The following is an 18,922-nucleotide window of genomic DNA, read 5'->3' as shown; positions in this document are numbered from 1 at the left end:
TCAATTAAGGGTAGGCAACGCATCTGCAATTGTGGATGCCTATGGGCAGCGGTCGCTTTCCATTTTGGTGGATTCAGGTGGCCGCTGGCTTGTTTGCCACCTTATAGTATAAAAAAAACCATTCACAATATTTCTCAGTCAGGATATCATCGATCTACCAAGCTCGTATCGTTCAAACAATGTTCTCACAATGATCCCTATTTTCAGGATGATTTAAATTCTCTCGAAATGCTACCGTATAGTATAAAAAAAATCGTTGCTGCAAAAAGCATTTGAACCTTCAAAAGAGGACATTTTCTTTTCAACTGATTTTTTAGTTGATAAAAATATTGTTTAAATCTTGATTTGGAATAAAGTATAAGTTAACATTTTGTAATGTTTTTATTTTTATTTTCAGATACAAGTGGACTTACAGCATTTACTTTGCACTTTGAGAAGTACATAACGCTAATAATATAATGTATAGTGATTCATATTTATTTAAAAAAGTGCTCTTTCTGATTTTAATCACGTATACTTCGTAGTATTTAATATTGATCAACTGTGTGTAAAATGAATGTATGTTAAATTAGAATCTACGCGCCATATTGTGACGTCATAGCTGTCAAATAGAAAAATACGTCACTGACCTCTATAAATCGACAGGCTATACAGTATTTTTTGCATATTGACTAAATAGACATAGAATATGGCATAATTACAACAGCTACAGTATGAAAGCATCTTATGACAGTGTTTTGACATTTTGACAACTGTCTACTGTTTTGTGGGCGCTAGTGAGCTGTCAAAATTTATTTTGTAACTGTCAGTTTATAAAATAGATATTTTTTTTTTAAAGAGGCACATTCTTATTTAATAAATTTGGATTTTAAATATATTTAATCTTGATGTTAAATGTTTAGTTATATTTCTTTTAGTTCACATTAATGACTATGTAGCATTTCCATTTCAGAACCTGTTTATTTTTTTTTTAAGAAATCAATTAAAATGTAACTAGATTTTATTTTTGACAGCCAAAATGTATGGCTGTGCTGTGGTCGTTATTTTATTAAATTAATTTATTGAAAATCTTTAATATTTAAACTAAAAATTTGGAAAAAAGAAATTGTATCACTTTTAAATGTTTTTAGATTTTTCATTCCAAACTTTTAATTATTTTGCGCTTACCCTATTAGTTAATTGCTAGTTAAAAATGTTTTAAACGAGCTTACTTCACGCTTTAATCCTTCATAGCAAATCTTTTTCTAACCCTTGTCTTATTAAATTGGTTAATTTATTGAAATCTAAAGTATAAAAAAGGATTTATTAAAATGTAGAATATGGAATTTATACAAAATACACAATAATAACCAATTTTTATCATTTATCAATAAATATGATAGAAAAAATATAAAATCTATGGTTAAAATTCCGCAGAAAATAATGTAAATATACAGAAACGCAGGAAAACTCACATATTTTGGACACGTCGATAATACTGAAGTTGTAATAATTGCAGTCAAAATTATTCGATAACACGTTTAAAACCGCATTAAACATTAAAAAAAGGCACTTTGATGCATAAATGTTTGCCACCCCTGTCCTATACGACACTAACATACATATGTGCATATAAGTTGGTTGAATAAAAACATTCCAGAATGGAACAAAATTTTTAACAATTAAGACTTGTCCCACCACTGACTGATATAGGTTCAGATAGCTTACAATTCACTTTCAGATAAGAGAACAAAATCCGATATTTCCATAATAAATTTCAATTTTGGATTAGACAATTTACAATATGGTGGGATAGGCCCTAAATATCGTTTTTTCTCTATTTTTCGTATGAAATTTTCAAGAGATGATGTTTATTTTTTAAAACGTCTCATTCGATCGTGTGTTTAATAGTAGTGTGTTTTGCTTCATGTTTAGGCGATTTACTTAATTTTAATTTGTTATATCCTTGCCTTATATGCACAAGACTTCAAAGTTGCGTTCGTAAACTTGTATAAAATAGTATAAGATATAAAAAGCTATCAATTGACTAGTCATTGGACTCTTTAAATTAAATCAGTGGTTCTCAACCTTTGGTCGCATTTTTTAAAATCATTTTATTCATGTGGAATCAAAAATAACTATAAAAAACATACAGATGAATTGAGTACCTTCTTTTGGGAAGTCGGTCAATAACTAATTTGTAAGTTCAATACAGAAACATTTAATCTAAGGTAATAAAAAGGTTGACAACCACTGGTTTGAAGGAACAATAAACCTTGCTATAAAATATATATTTACAAATAAATGAGCACTAAACAATATATCTGGGCCTAGTTTAATGTAAATTATTACCAGACCGTCCTTACCCAGATAAATGGTAAGCGAAGGGAATTAGATTTATCTAAATGTTTAACTGTTTTGTAACGATTAAGTCATGTTATACTTATGATTAATATTAAATATAGTTTCAGAAAGGTTTTTTATTTATTTCCCAACATATAACCTATTAGTTTACATGTATAGCACTATTAGCGCCCTGGGCGTGATCTCTCTTGGATTTTGACGCCCCTTATTCAGCCCTGGGCAGTCGTCTCGCAATTACTACAAAAGGAAAAAGATTCACAAAGGAATTTATTGGCGATGTTACATACACAATATTGTCCACTACTAATATTGTAGATGTCTGTAACATCTCATTGTCACAGTAACGCTGAGTGGAAATGTATTAATGAACATAGTAATTTCATAGACAAAACTCCAAATTAATTTATCTCTGTACTGGTTATGATTTTATGGAAGGATATGAAGTGGTTTTACTATGAAATTTATGTAATTAAATTATTGTAAAAAATTAAATACACGTTAGAAGATACGATTCTTTTATTTTTCGGAAACTATCTACATCTGTGATTCCCAAAGTGGTTTATATAGACTCCTAGGGGTTAAGACGACCTGCAAGGGGTCTATGTCAGCGAAAAAAAAATTGGGGGACCACGATAGTGGGTCTCACATACACTGATAGCACCTATTTACTTACGTCGTACTATCTTATAGTATCAAAACATGTACATTATTTATTTTCAGAAGTTTTAAATTAAATTCATTTAATAAATGTAAAAATTAACATGTGTTTTTAAATTTTAACACTTAACTTCACTACAGTTAGAAATTTACAGGAAATCAATATCAGGTAAGTAGGGGGTCTACCCAACACGGAAAGACATGGCAAGGGGTCCGCGACACAAAAAAGTTTAGGGAACTCTGATCTGTATGATTAAGTTAGTGGTTTTTTTTTATAATTGAGGTACTTTTTACTTCATGTTATTATAACTTTTTTTTTTATAAATAGTAGATTTTTGTGAATTTACTAATATTTAGCTCTGGGCTTATGCTAGGGATATGGTTCACAATAGTCGAATGGCGGATTCAAACCCTCGACCGCAAGATCGGTAGTCCGTATTCCAAACCATTAGGCTGTTGGCGCTTTTAAGGAATGGTTAAAAAAACTAAAGTACACCTTACCTTATCGTACGTAAATTTTAAACTACTATGTATACTAATATAATAAAGCGTAAACACACACTTCGCTGTTGCCAGCAACTGCAGCATATTTTTAAATAATTCATTTTTTAATAAACCTTACACTTACCTCACGCTTTAGGCTATATATTTCACGCCATTAAACTTAGGGGGTAAATATTTTGGATAAAAAACCCTAATGTGGGAAAGAGACCATAAGTTGCTGCCAACATCAAGGAAGCAAGGTTGCCATGGTTTGTCATAATGTCATGTCATTTTGACATTGGCAATTGATAATTCGACACATGTAAACAGCAAAATAAAATTTTCATAATTTTATGCGGATGAAGTCGCACGTAAGCAGCTAGTTTAGTACTAAAGATACTAAAAAGTGGATTTTAGGTAAATTTTTAGTTGGTGGTATTTAATTCGCTATGGTACACCCGCCATCTTAACACAGTTTATAGGGTCAAAGGTCTATTTAAAAAAAGTCAAGTTAGGTCAAAGTTTTTATTGAAGTTCTTATATTACATGAAACTTATAACTATCTTACATTTGTATAAACCTTGTATTGGCAGAAAAATATATTTCATATAATGAAAATATAACACGGTTTTTTTTACAATGTACAATTTTTCGTTCATTAAGAAACAAGTGTTGGTGAGCAAAAACAATTATTTTTCACAAAATATAAAGTCAGGCGTTTTTCATGATTCAAAAGAAATGAAAAAAAAAATATTTACACATTGCGGAATAATTTTTCAAAGTTTTTTTAATTGATGTTTCAAACACTATCTAGTAATTATAAAGAAATCTTTGATTTGAAATATCCTTAATTCATGTTTATCTGCAATTTATTGCCATTGAGTACTGTTAACGGTTATTTAACGGATCAAATGTTGATAGGAATAAAATTATAAAGAGGAAAGATTTGTATTTTTAGGTTTTTATATGTATTGAAACAACTCAAAAACTACTGGGCCGATTTTAAAAATTCTTTCACCATTAAAAAGCTACGTTATCAGTTAGTAACATAGGCTATATTTTTCATTCTTTTTTAATTTCACGCGGACGAAGTCGCGAACAACAGCAAGCTTAACAAAAAAAATGTATTTTGATGAAAGTTACTGTTGTTGAGATATTTTTTTTTACGTATTGTCCTATGTCTGTGGGTTGTTGGCGTGTGCATGCGCCCCGAGGCGCGCGGGGTCCTGGCTGGGGTAGTGCATGCCGGGCGGCGGCGCCCAGCCCCAGCCCGGGCCCACCCCGCCCACTCCACCCCCGTAGTGCTGCAGGTTGAAGAAGTCGTTCGGACGGTTCGGCGGCGGCATCTAACAAAATAAATCATCTATATTAATATAATAAAAGGGAAATACACTTTGTTATGTAGAATGTTAGCAATCACGGCAAATTTTTTTTTATAAAAAAACTCTAAATTTACGATATGCTATACATACATAGCGTGAACATTGAACATATAGACTTTATATGTTCAATATTCAGACTATGTAATTTACATGGTGTAATTGGAGAAAACAGTAATGGGGGACAGAAACAAAAAAAAGCCAATAACAGCAAAAAATAAAATTGCAATGTTAACCAATGACAAGCCTTCATTTTCATTTGTGCATTTGAATTTTGACATTTGCTATTGAACAGAATGTTAAGAACAAAATAAAGATTTTATAACGGGGTGAAACCACAGTAACATCTAGATGGTAATAAGAGATGTATATCTACATGAAGACACAAACAGGTACGAGTAGGAGACGCATAGGAAAGGAAAATATCCTCTTTATGTGCGTCCCCTCCGCTGTCGATTTAGTGTAGGCAACGCATATGCAATTTCGGATGTCTAGGCAGCGGTCGCTTCGCCATTTTGGCGGATTCAGGTGGTCGCTTGTTAGTTTGTCAGCTTATATTTATAAAAAAGGAATTTACTGTAATTGAAACAGTGCAAATTTGAGGTAATTACCTGCGGCGGGAAGGGGTGCAGGAAGGCGGGCGGCGGCGGCGGCAGCGCGCCCGGCAGCCCCGGCACCGGCTCCAGCGCCGGCATCTCGCTCTTCTCGCTCACACCTTGCCGCCCTGCCACACATTATACTAATAGAATAAAGCGCAAACACACGACTTTATGGCGTAGGATGGCAGCAATTACCGCGTTTTTGAACAATTCTTTCTTTAATAAAAAACCCTACACTTACGACACACTTTAGGCTATATTTCACGCTATTAAACTTAGGGAGGTAAATAAATTGAAAAAATCCATGTGGGAAAGGGACCATAAACTACAAGTTGCCAACATTGAATAGTTATCTAATATCAAAGGCTTTTTTTGTCACTTTTGCATTTGTATTTTGACATTTGCAAATGTAAACAATACAACATTTTTTTATAACATGCGAATGAAGCCCCATGGGAACAGCTAGTAATTTATAACCTCACCCCCTCAACTTCACCCTGAAGGACCCCTGACGGGTCTGAAACATGTTGGTGTCTACAGCAAAGGTTGTCATGTGAGTTTAGCCATGTTATAAATTATGTATCCCTCGCTTAAATAGAATACTACATCAAAATGTCCATTTCTTACAAGATGCATTTAATTTGTAACTTTTATTGTTATCAGACTACATCTTTGAATTTCTTTACAGAGGCACACAACAAGTTTTCCTCCACCATAAAAAACGATAGGTTTGATTCTTCCAAATTAACTAATCCTATGTCACTAATGTTAGAAGAGTTTAATTTGTCCTGAATACCTTGAGACTTGCCCCACTTGATAGTCAATCTCTTTCCTCCGATCACCAATCTATTGAATGTTTTCTCCGCAGCATGCTCAGCTGCACTCCGGGTTGTGTACTGTACAAACGCACACTGAGCTCGCGGAACTAAAGTTAAACATCTGAAAAAATAAAAAAGATACTAGTTTAATCATATGAAAATATCATATATACGAAAAAAAAAACAGGGATATTCCCTATTCCTGTACCAGCGCAGCCTACAGTAACAAGTTTCAGAACGTTTTCGTATTTTTTTTTTAATTAAAGTATCTGTAAACCACGTTATTTTTCTTTTTTTGTTAATAAATGGCTGTTTTATTTATCTAATTTTTTAAATATACATGATACTTTTAAATATCATCAACCTGCCCTTGACCCTATGGAGTCAGCACAGTATATGATCTTACATACATCTCTATCAGCTTTCAAATTTCAATTCACTTCCATAAACATCCTCTTTCACACGATCTATACTTTCTTTGGTCTTCCTCAGCCTTTGCATCCAAATTTGATCTTAATACTGTCTTGTTTAAAATAACTTTAAAATATAATTTCAATTTATTGTGCTCAAAATGCATAGTACTTTATAAATATTAGTTCAAATTATTAAAATACTTTACCTTATCTCTCCATACTGATAGAAATGTCCTTTAAGTTCATCCTCGGTTATAGTATCAGGCAAGTTGCCGATGTACAATGTGGTAACCGTTCTGTCTTCCGGCGGAGGTAGGGCTGGCATTGCGGCTGCACGTCGCATCAACTTCTCCGCTACTGGGTCATTCACACCATAGTACCTGTAGAGAAAACATTATTTTAATTACTAATGTGTAAGTATGTTGTAAAACCGTTGGTGGCAGTGGTTTAAGCACTTGACTTGTAATCTACAGTTCTTAGGTTCGAATCCCGATGTACCAATGTGATTTTCGATTTTTCGAATTTTCATATGTACATAATTTAACTGACGTTCTTATGGTGAAGGAAAACATTGTGATGCAACCTGCACATATCAGAGAAGAAATTCAAAGATATGTGTGAAGTCAACCAACCCGCATTGGGCCAGCATGGTTGACTATGGCCTAGCCATGTCTTATTTAGGGTAGGCTTCGAGCCGCTTGGTGGGGACGTATAGTGAGTTGGTGATGATGATGATGAAGTATGTTGTAAGCCTCTAATAATGACATACTATATCTTTTTAGCCCAGAGTTCTTAATATTCTTGCTTACGCTTTATATCTAAGCTATCATACTTCACATTAATACAAATATGAGAGTTTGAATTGATGTTTTTTATAATAAAAGGGGGCAAACGAGCAGTGAAAACACTGAGGTAGTCAACACACTTGGACAGACGCAACACCAGAGGAACTACAGATGTGTTGCTAGCCTTTGAGGAAAAATGTAAATGTATTTCTGCTTCTTTACATTTACAATCATATAGAGATATCAATATTTAGCATAAATTTAGCCTATATTTGGTCTTACCAAGTTTGTTTTCAAATTCTGTGTAGATAATCACATGCCAAAGTTATTATGTTTGAAATGTATTAAAATATATTGAAGTCAAAAAACATACCTGTCCTTAATATTTTGATCAGCCAGAGGGTCATCAGGATCTGTGGGCTTTTCATGCCGGTAAGGACATTCTTCTCCTCTCCTACATTCTCCTTTCACCCAGAATGAGCACACATGAGGTCTATTCCTTTTATAATATGGAGCAGTTCTAGCTAATCTTAATAACAAATCGGAAGCACCCTTAGACTTCAAAGCTGAGTTACTGGGTTGTGTTTCATCCATGTTAGACATCTGACTGTCTAGATTTTGAATGTAATACTCCTTGTTCACTTCATTACGAGGTAAATCATCTTGGATTTTCAGCGCAGCATCTCTCACTTGGATAGGCAAACCATATTCTAAATCTAATAGACATGTTTGACAAACATTCTTCAATTTTGAGCACGTTTGACAGATTTCAGTCTTCTTGAAACGCATTCTGGAACCAGGACACCAACGGAAGACGGTGAAAGGGCGGCAACATATTTTACACTCTTTGCCATATTTCTCTTTGGTCTGAAATGAAAGATTTTAATTTGTTAGAAACAAACAATGCAAATTATTAACACAACTCAGATGACGTAAATCACTTACCATACGAATGTAGGGGTTATCTCCAAGACAAGTTTGACATAATATTGGAAATTCCTGTAACATACAATAGTAAGTAAAATAGATAGAACAGTTAAATAGTAAACAAAGATGTTATACGATTTATTTAATCTTACAGAGTCTTCCCAATTTTGTCGATTGTACGTGTTAGTAGACTTGGACATAGCCATTTTGAAGGGTCAATGGAAATACTTATTTGCAATACGTATTAAAATTTTAGCAAATGTTATCTTGTGTGCATGTTATAAATATAATGAATGAAATGAGTAACACGAATTAATTAAAATATGTTGAAAATATGTAAATAAAAACTGACAAGCCAGAAGCCAAGGAATAATGGCGGATGACGTATGAATGAAACGGAAACAGTGTTGCCATTCCTAGTGCCAGTGTTGCGCTTTGTGGTGCAGATTTAAAAGACAAGGTATTTTTTGCGCTCGAAAAGTGAGTAAATCAATTTTCAAAGCTTTAATATAAATCTACAACAAAACTAGTGTATGACACGATTTCAAGTAACTTCTCAAAAGAATTGCATATGTCCGGATACTCTTACTCTATTTTAAGCAGCGTTGGCATTTGACATATTTGATTTGACTTCTAACATTCTATTGTCAAAGTCAAATATTTAATTCCTACAGAACTTTTCTCTAGGTGTTTTTAAAGCAAATATAAATAACAGTTCGTGGTAAAATTCGTGTATATAGTATAAGCATTTGTATGTTATAATTATTAAGTGTAACAAAAATAATTCTGTGTTAAGTAATGTCGATAACAACATTGGTACGTTTGTTTATTACAAACTTGTGCACCGGTGTTAACTTTACTTGAACTTATTATAATTTCTTTTTAGTATTATGTACAATTGAAAAAAGAAAATGCTCACGAAGATTCAATCTGGTGTTGTGCGTGGGGTCGTATAAAAAATGAAAAAAAGAAAGAAACGGAAGAAAACGCCGAACCAAATGAACATTCACAGTTCGTACATAACCTTATATTTTGTTAATTAAATATTACGAATTACTTGACTTACTAAACTTATTACCCATTTTTAAATAAATGTTCATTTAGCTAATTTTCATCTTGTTGCAATTTCAGAGACTCTGGAGATGGCACTGAGGTGACCTATGATGATTACATTATAACTGGAGGGCTGGATGATATAATCAAAGTGTGGAAATTAGTGGATGGAAAGCTGGAATTAAGACACCAACTTGAAGGACATTCATTAGGTGTAATATCAGTGGCAATAAGTCCTGATGGCAAAAGTGAGTTCAGGTTCATATTTTTTACTATTTATGATTACTACAAATATGTATGGTACACCGGTAGAGGTAGACCTAGAAAGAGATGGATGGATTATGTGAAAGGTGTTATAAATTAAGGAATTGATGACTGAGATGATATATTATAGAGTTACTTGGAAGACAAAAACATGTTTCACTACTACAGGAGTAGGTAGATGATGATGGATTATTCAATGAAAGTTTTACTTTTTCAAATGTAATATTATTCCACAAATTTGGAATTATCACAATGTTAAATCTGTTTTTAAGTTATTTATGTGTATGCAAAATTATGAAGATGTTTTTTAATGTTAATTCCATAGCTCTAGCTAGCAGTTCACAAGACTCATCTTTAATATTATGGGATATTGTTAATGGTGAAAAATTAAAAACGTTAGAAACTGGACCTGCTGATATATGGACTTTAGATTTCTCCCCAGATGGGAAAAATGTTATTACCGGTACAAATTCAGGGAAAATATTAATATTGAATATTGAGAATGGTAACCAAGAACAAGTTTTAGACACAAGAGGAAGGTTCACACTTAGTTTGGCTTATGTAAGTAACATAATAACAAAAAAGTTAACTGAACATTTTATGTATTTGAAAAACACTTAATATATATGGTATGACTTAAAAAAAAACATGCAATGCTAGCTAAGCTTTTAATTTCGACTTTTTCATTGTGGAATTAAAAAACTAAGTAGATTATGTGGTACAAGATTATGTTCAATGTGTCTAATTTAATTGAGATTTGTTAAACTGTATCGGAGATATGTTGCAAACATCCATCCATTCAAACTTTTGCCTACATAATGTATGGATATCATTAGCTATCCATATAAATGAAAATAATTTCACTTTATTTCATGAATTTCACAATGCAAATTTAAGTTTCCTTTGTTTATGATTTACAAGTTGAATTGGAAAAAATATATCAAATTTAATACAATAAATAATTTTGTTATTAGAGTCCAGATGGTAAATACATTGCAAGTGGAGCATTAGACGGTATTATAAATATATTTGATGTAGCTCAGAGCAAACTTGCTCACACACTAGAGGGCCATGCAATGTCCATTCGCAGTTTATGCTTCTCTCCGGATTCACAATTACTGCTGACGGCCTCCGATGATGGCCAAATGAAGATTTACGATGTGTAAGTGACATTTGATTAAAGTCTCCCAATTTCTCAAAAATTTAGTTTAAATTTTTTTTTGTACCACATTATGAATATGTACTGTCTTGCCCCAAAAAAATGTAGTTCAACAGTATAGTTAAACATATGTTTTAATTCTTTGTCCACTTATTGATATGGGGGTCATTTTTTATTTAAATTATTTTATTATTTATTGGTCAAAATCTTATTTTGCAAGCCTAAGCATAGTAATGTTTCTATAACCATGATTTGTCAGTAATAATTGCTATTGCTGATAGCCGAAAAAAAAGATGATGTATTAAGCTAAAATGCCTTTTAAACATTGCCTAAGATTTTTATCTTAAGGCCTGAAGTGTTAATTTTTTTTAACATTGTATTTAAGTATACGAATTGGAATAATTATATCATAGGTAGTTAAATGTTAAGCAGTATTTTTTTAATTGTTTTTATTTCAATCACATGATTTCAGTGTTCACGCTAATTTGGCAGCGACTCTATCCGGGCATGCGTCATGGGTATTATCTGTGGACTTCTCTCGAGATGGTAAAAGGTTTGTCTCTGGCAGCTCGGACCGGACTGTCAGAGTTTGGGATTTAGAAACTATGCAGTGTCAAAATGTGTTCAAAGAGCATACGGATCAGGTAAGAACGTAACCTAGTCTTTCCACAATCAGATATCTTGTGAGGATATTCCTACCTATAGATCGAATTTGAGAAACAGTTTTAAATATGTAATATAGGCAAAAGAATTGAAATCTTAAAGACCATGATGTTATAATGCCAAAATTTCGTTATATCACTTTTTTAAATTGACCTTTGCTTAATATTATTTGTTCCAGGTTTGGGGAGTAAAGTTTAATGCAGACAGCAATAAAATAGTTTCTGTATCAGAAGATAAAAGTATAAATATTTATGACTGTCCTTTATAGAAATCTAAATAAATATATACACGATTCCTTTTGTTTTTTATTAAGATCCTGGTCTATGTAATATATCTAGAACTGTTACTGAAAATAATGGTCGTTTTAGGGCCGTGCCTATTTAACTTAAAACATTTTCATTTTACCGACTACAGAAAAAGGAAACTCGATCGATATATTCTAAAGTATATACGTTTATTTTCGTTTAAAAATGTCTCATATTTGCAATAAGTGATAAGGTTATACAATAACATTTAAAAACGTAAAATCTAAAGTCATAAGTGACACTGACATATCCACTGTCAGCGCTGGGTCAATTTAAAAGAAAAAATTATTAAAAGACGATATTATTACAAATATTATCTCCTTGTAATAAAGTTATTTCTACAATGCCTGCTGCAGCGATGGTAATTGGTATATTAAACAAGTTTTATTACTCTATACGGGAATTTAATATGGTTTGTTTCTTAAATTCATGTTGTTTCAGTATTCTTTACTTATAAAAAAAGAAAATGCCCACGAAGATCCAATATACTGCTGTGCATGGACTCAAACAAATATTTCTGCTGACCCAAAGTATGTTAAGATTTATTAAACATTTTGCTTGTACTTATTAACACGTAATTAACGACAAAATGTAAGACTTAAGTCCTTGCATTTTAATTAATAATGATAACTTAGATCAACAAATACCTAAGTGTTCCCGCCGTTTCTTTGTCCCCCTTTTTATTATAAAAAAGAATATAAACCAATATTATGGCTTTTAAAAGCAGCTTATTTACCGGTATAGATAAAATTTCGTCAGCAGTACTTTAAATTATTTTTTAAACTATTTAAACAATGAAAACGCATGTTATGACGTTTTTATCAAATTCACAGGGAACAGAAGAAAGATTTTATAGTTACTGGAGGTCTAGATGGCTTAGTAAAAGTATGGCGTGTAGATAACTACAAGTTGGAATTGTATCACACATTACAAGGGCACTCAATGGCTGTAGTTTCAGTTGCTGTCAGTTCTGATGGACACAGTAGGTATTAAATAGCATTTTTAACATATAATGTATACTGTAATCTTACTATTATGCAAAAGTTGAGATGGATGGATGGAAGGATGTTTGTTAGAGTTTATAGCCTAAATGCCAAACAGATTTCAATGAAATTTGGCACAGATGTAGAGCATAGTCAGGAAGAACATATAGGCTACTCATTATTGTTCTTTTTATTCACATGTGGATGGTGTCTCAGGCTCTAGTGGTATATTAAAACTTGTCTTAAAGACATAAAGGCAATTGAATGTTTAATCATAATATATGGACAACAGCCTTGGTCTGTCTGTGCGGAATATAAAAATACTAGAATTAAGTATCCTATGTGTATTTCCAGACTTCGCTTTATATCTATGTTAAATTTTATCAAGACCATCTTACAAACATGCATCCATCTAAATTTTCTCATTTATATTAGTAAGATACCAATTTGTTAGTAAATTTATGTATTCATTATTTAGTTCTTTAATTTTCTATATTCTGGGTCTTTATTGTTGGTTTAATTTTTTTTTAGCGATAGCCTCAGCTTCATTAGACTCAACTATGATAATATGGGATTTAACATCTGGTAACAAAGTCCATGAAATACAAAGTGAAGCTACAGATGTATGGAAGATTGAGTTTTCTCCGAACAACACACATGTTGCCTCGGGAAGTCATACAGGGAAAGTTGTCATATATGATATTGTGAAGGGGATGGTCCATAAGGTTTTAGATACGAGAGGCAAGTTTACTGTTTGTGTGGCATGGGTAAGTCAATTTTATGCTAGCTTTCGTCCATAACTCCGTCTGTGTGGAAAAAAAACAAAAGTAAGTAGCCTATGTGTTCCAGACAATCCTCCATCTGTACTAAATTTCATGGAGATCCTTTTAGCAGTTTAGGCTACAAACAAACTTCCATCTATCTAAACTTTCGCATTTATAATAGTAAGATCTGACTATTGGATTACCATTCAAAATGGTGTAAAAACTCAAGATTAATTGATAGCTGAACATTCTACGACAATTTCATCAAAATCTGTGTAATGGTTTAGAAATAGGTGCAACAAATATATAAATTCTACTTTTGCCCGTGACTTAGTCCATGGAGAATAAAAACTAAAGTAAATAGTCTGTGTTCTTCCAGACTGTACTCTACAGCTATGTTAAATTTAATTGAGATTCGTTCGTGAGTAGGTCACACTTGAACTGAATATTCCATTTCAATTTTGACGTCTATCTAGTTAAGAGCGGGCGCACACTTTTGACTAAGCTATCGCACAATAGTTGTGCGATTATCGTTTGTTTCACAGCCAATTCAACTGTTTAGTTGCATAATTACAAATCAAGTAGTGTGCATACCTATATAAACTCATACAAATCTTAATGCAACTAAACAGTTGTGCGATAGTTTAGTTTTAGGCAGAACAATCTAAGATTTCAATGTTCAGTTGTAAATCTCATTTTCTTTGTTTCAGAGTGCAGATGACAGATTTATAAGTAGTGGTTCTGTGGACGGCACAGTCTGCATATTTGACGTACAACAAGGCAAGTTAATACACACAATAGAAGCTCACACTAAAATTGTCCGAAGTGTACAATTTTCAATGAATCTTCTTGTAACAGCTTCGGATGATGGATTTGTTAATATTTACGAGTCGTAAGTGTTATTTGATGTATATGTTTGTTTTGGGATGTCCAGTGCCCCAAGTTGTAACAAAAAAGATGTTACGATTGTCTCTGCTTTGATGAGTGCATGTTGACAAGGGTGGAAGGCCATTAAAGTCTAGTTTAAATTGAGTAATTACTAGGTTTCTCCCGCGACTCCGTGCGTGGTATTTTAAAATAAGAAAGTAAGAAGCATATATGTTATCCCAGACCACATATTTATAAGCATTCTCTTTGGAATTAAAAAAAATACTACTAGCCTCCCCTCTAACATCATCCTTCTCTTAGATCAACAGCTGTAAACGCCCATTTGTAATAGAAACTTTATTTATGTATTTTTTTTAACTTTAAATTATATACATATCAAGTGACTAGCTGTTCCCTTGCGACTTTATCCGCATAAAATTATGAAAATGTTCTTCTTCTTCTTCTTTTAATGTTTAGTGAACCCCATCGTTATTTCGATGATTTCGCGAACGTCAAGGTTGAAGATAATTGAAAGTATATAAAACGAGACTAAAATTATGAGTAGCAGGTAACTAGAAAGACGGAATCCAGTGTAATTGACAAATGAATGGTAGCTGATGATATCAATCAAGGCTCTGTAATAGGACAACACCAATGTTACTATACTACACCCTAAATACAAAATTTATATATTTTAATTACAGTTTAATATTATTGGAAATTAAAAATTTAAATAAAACCTTCACCAGGGGGCTGTAAACTAAGGTTAGCAAGAATTGAATATTAATGGGTCTAGGAATTTGGGTAGGAAGAATATCATATAAGTGAACTTTAAGTTTCGGACAATTAAAAAATATATGTTCTAAGGATCCCTCATCCAAACCGCACTCACACAAGGAATGATCATAAATACGAATTTTGGCAAGAAATACTGGGGTGGCGACAAAACCCAGACGTAGGCGAGTTATTATAGAAATTGTGAAACAAAAGAAAATGAAAATTTTATTTTGTTGTTTACATGTGTCAAAGTATCAATTGCAAATGTCAAAGTGACATGTCATTTTGACACACCATGGCAACCTTGTTTCCTTGATGTTGGCAACAACTTATGGTCTCTTTCCCACATTAGGGTTTTTATATCAAAATATTTACCCCATAAGTTTAATTGCGAGAAAATATATAACCTAAAGCCTGATGTAAGTGTGGGGCTTTTTATTAAAAAAAAGAATTATTCAAAAATATGCTGTAATTGCTAAGATCTTAGGCAACAAAGAAGTGTGTGTTTACGCTTTATTATAATAGTATAGAGTATAGAAGTATAGATTATAACTTCATTTACACCACCAACTGGATCCAACCTGATTATTCTAGAAAATATAATAATACTATACTTTACTTAGGGTAGGCTCCGAACCCCACATTAGGGACATATAGTGAGCTGGTGATGACCATTTAAAGTACTGATTAATGTTAAAAGTGGGGCAATATTTCTTGCCATTTATGAAGTTTCCTTGTTTTAGTGGCAGTGGGAACCTTATTAAAAACGTGAATCTGAAGTGCGGTGTACTCAGCGCCTGTTTCTCTGTAGACGGTAACCGCGTGTGTGCGGCGCGCGTTGACGGCGCCGTCTGCCTCATAATGCTGGCCGATTACAGCATAGGAAAACTGTTCCACGAACATTCCAGTATGGTATGTCAATAAGCAGTACATATATGGCCAGTACAGTTAATAACAATAACTGGACTGGCGAATAGCACGTGAACATTAAAAGGTGCCAGTGAGTTCAAATTATGACTGGCCATCGCATGTCTAACTGTACTGGCCAAGTGTGAACCGCCTTAATTCTAGCTTTTGCCCGCTTCTCCGCGTGGAATTTAAAACAAAAGTGTGTCTATGTTTTCTTCCAAACTGCTCTATATCTATGACAAATTTTGTCGAGATCTCTTCAGCAGTTTAGGCTACAAACTCTAACATATTTTCACATTTGTAATATTAGTAAGATTATCAAAATGTCTTGTATACTAACATTATAAAGAGGAAAGATATATTTTTGTATGTATTTAAATAACTCAAACCCTACTGGCCCGATTTCATAAATTCTTCCACCATTAACATTTAACATTTATGTATTTCAATATTCTATTCTATTCTATTTCTTGTTTATGGCTCTCCCACAGCGGATTGGGCCAGTGTTTGTGGTTTTTATTCTAATTATTCCAATATTTTATTTATATTTTTGATTTCAGGTTTGGGATGTCAAATTTAACCCAAAAAGTGACCATGTAGTGTCAGTTTCCAAGGACAAATGCATCAATGTTTATGAATGCCCAATACCGCAGAGAGATATCAAAAAGTGAAGTGTATTTAAATATTGCAATAAACACTATATATAATATTTACTTATTTTTACCCTTTACAAGTTAGAACGAAAAAGTCGAATTGTAAAACATCACACACTTAAAACATAACCTAAAAGTCAATACAAAGGAATTAATTTTCTAAACATCTGAGGGTCTATCGTAAAGATTCGTGAGAACGTATTCGTAACGTCATCGACAATTTGTATTACATTAGTGCACCTAACGAACGAAAATTACACAATTTTCATAATTGTCGATGACTACGAATACGTTTTTGCAACAACAGTTTAACAATACAAATATTCATCATAGCTCTGTTTTACAACCTATTATATAACCCGGGAATATATTTGCAAGACAATACACAAACATTTGCCAGTTTCGTGCACGCTATTGGCGATTGTGAAGTCTAACTTTCCTACCAATAGATGGCACTATATTTGATTTCTTACATCTACGGGCAAGTTGAAGGTCGAGGAGGTACGAAACTTAACACTGCCATATCTAATTTCATACAATATCTTTGACAACTTGCTGATATGATATACCAGTAGTTAGCATGCTACTATCCCGTTATACTGGCATGTATTTCCGCCTATTGTTCGAATGGTAAGTATGACGTCACAAAAAAAAAACAATTTCAAACGAATGAAAGCAAATATGGAAGCATAAAAGTTTCCAGCATTGGTAAATATTGACCCTGCTTGATAATATAAATCGCTCCTAAGCCGATATCACCCTGAGGGCGGTTGATTAATTTTCGCCACTAAGAGGATTGGGGCACGTCAGTCATACAAATCTAGCTTAATACGGTACACAGATTTAATGTTACAGATTGTAGGTTAGTTTTTATAATAATTTTATACAAAGATAATTCGTATTTTTATATTCTTAACAATAATATAAAGTCTGACTTTAGGTAACATCGATGATACTTAACAAAACATTGTCCCTATTTTATTGAATAAAAAAACAAAACGTTCCAACTTACGTAAATTCGAAATTAACTACTACATGTAATTAGACTTGTATTTTAAGCGCATGTTTTAGTAAATAAATAGTTATTTTTAAATATGACACGATTTAAAAATAAATCAGAAAAAGAAAAAAAATACAAATTTGAATATAAGCAATGTTGTGATTTACATTATACAATAAAAAAACAGCAATTTTTTAATTTTTAAATTCGGTAACATAAAAACCATTACTCATTAATGAAAGCGAAACTTCGATGACCTTTTCGTGCTGCAAAAGAATCTGGTTTCATATTTAATATAAATTTGTGCGAGTTGTCGATCGAACTTTACCTTAAATGGCACTGATATTCCAAAAAAATGTCACGTAATAAATAATTATATTAAAATATGTTAAACTCAGAAGTTAAATGTTGTTTGGTTATTTTGTTGTAATGTTAAATGATTCGATGAAGAGGCCAGACCTCACCCACAGCCTTTAATTAAGATTAAACAGCTGTGAAAAAAAAAACAAATGTTTTCCAAATTCAAGATTGACAACTCACGAGAATGTTTTATAGATTAAATAATACCTAACCTTAAATATTCCCGTACATTTTACAAATAATATATGATCATAGATTAGAAATGAAAATAAACAGTTTAGAAACACGTTTCTCGCAAAACATTACAAATTGTTTGTCGCTATTGCAAATTAAATAAAAATAAGCTTCGTAATGCTAAGTTTAATTCAATCCTTATTGCAGCAAAACTATGTAGTCTATGATTTTAATGAGTCCTTTGAAGGATAAGACTTTGAAGAAGAAAGTTCTGAAGACGCATTTTGCTTCATAACTCTAGCTTTTACTAGACGTTCACTTTGAATTAAAGTCTTTTAGAATTTATATGAAGTTTTACTTACGTTACATAATGACATTCAAAATAAATTGGAATATATATAAAACCGGAGGATTCAATAAATACGACTATACATTTAATTTTTTAAATGTTAATAAATGATACACTTTATTCAGTAAACAGGTATCATTCATAAGGCTGCTTAAAGCTTTGCGGGCAACCTTCACCTCGCGAGCCTTTGTACCTGCTACAAATATTTCACGACCCAAAGCCCCAGGCGGTAGCAAAG

At 32.5% G+C, this 18,922-nt stretch overlaps 3 protein-coding genes across 3 annotated transcripts; 2 read left to right on the top strand and 1 right to left on the bottom strand.

Moving 5' to 3' along the window:
- Positions 1–4,577: 4,577 nt before the first annotated feature.
- On the bottom strand, positions 4,578–8,709 carry LOC106111555 (pre-mRNA-splicing factor RBM22). The gene is made up of 7 exons (XM_013293679.1): positions 8,557–8,709; positions 8,423–8,476; positions 7,851–8,344; positions 6,899–7,072; positions 6,258–6,400; positions 5,474–5,586; positions 4,578–4,829 (listed from the first exon to the last, which is right to left on the bottom strand). Exons 1-7 carry the CDS (start codon positions 8,608–8,610, stop codon positions 4,659–4,661), a joined length of 1,203 nt encoding a protein of 400 aa, XP_013149133.1. The 5' UTR covers positions 8,611–8,709; the 3' UTR covers positions 4,578–4,658.
- A 344-nt stretch (positions 8,710–9,053) lies between these two features.
- On the top strand, positions 9,054–11,838 carry LOC106111561 (WD repeat-containing protein 61-like). The gene is made up of 7 exons (XM_013293687.1): positions 9,054–9,220; positions 9,291–9,415; positions 9,536–9,705; positions 10,047–10,282; positions 10,696–10,883; positions 11,353–11,524; positions 11,722–11,838. The coding sequence occupies exons 1-7, from the start codon at positions 9,203–9,205 to the stop codon at positions 11,809–11,811; spliced, it is 999 nt and encodes a 332-aa protein (XP_013149141.1). The 5' UTR covers positions 9,054–9,202; the 3' UTR covers positions 11,812–11,838.
- Positions 11,839–12,099: 261 nt separating this feature from the next.
- LOC106111562 (WD repeat-containing protein 61-like) lies at positions 12,100–16,857 on the top strand. Its single transcript, XM_013293688.1, has 7 exons — positions 12,100–12,209; positions 12,290–12,378; positions 12,682–12,830; positions 13,363–13,598; positions 14,306–14,487; positions 15,983–16,151; positions 16,709–16,857. Exons 1-7 carry the CDS (start codon positions 12,192–12,194, stop codon positions 16,817–16,819), a joined length of 954 nt encoding a protein of 317 aa, XP_013149142.1. The 5' UTR covers positions 12,100–12,191; the 3' UTR covers positions 16,820–16,857.
- Positions 16,858–18,922: the final 2,065 nt, after the last annotated feature.

This window comes from Papilio polytes, unplaced genomic scaffold, assembly GCF_000836215.1.
Source record: "Papilio polytes unplaced genomic scaffold, Ppol_1.0 DF824158.1, whole genome shotgun sequence".
NCBI lineage: Eukaryota > Metazoa > Arthropoda > Insecta > Lepidoptera > Papilionidae > Papilio > Papilio polytes.
The sequence above is the reverse complement of the archived record's forward strand: the minus strand, read 5'-3'. Positions and strand labels throughout refer to the sequence as shown.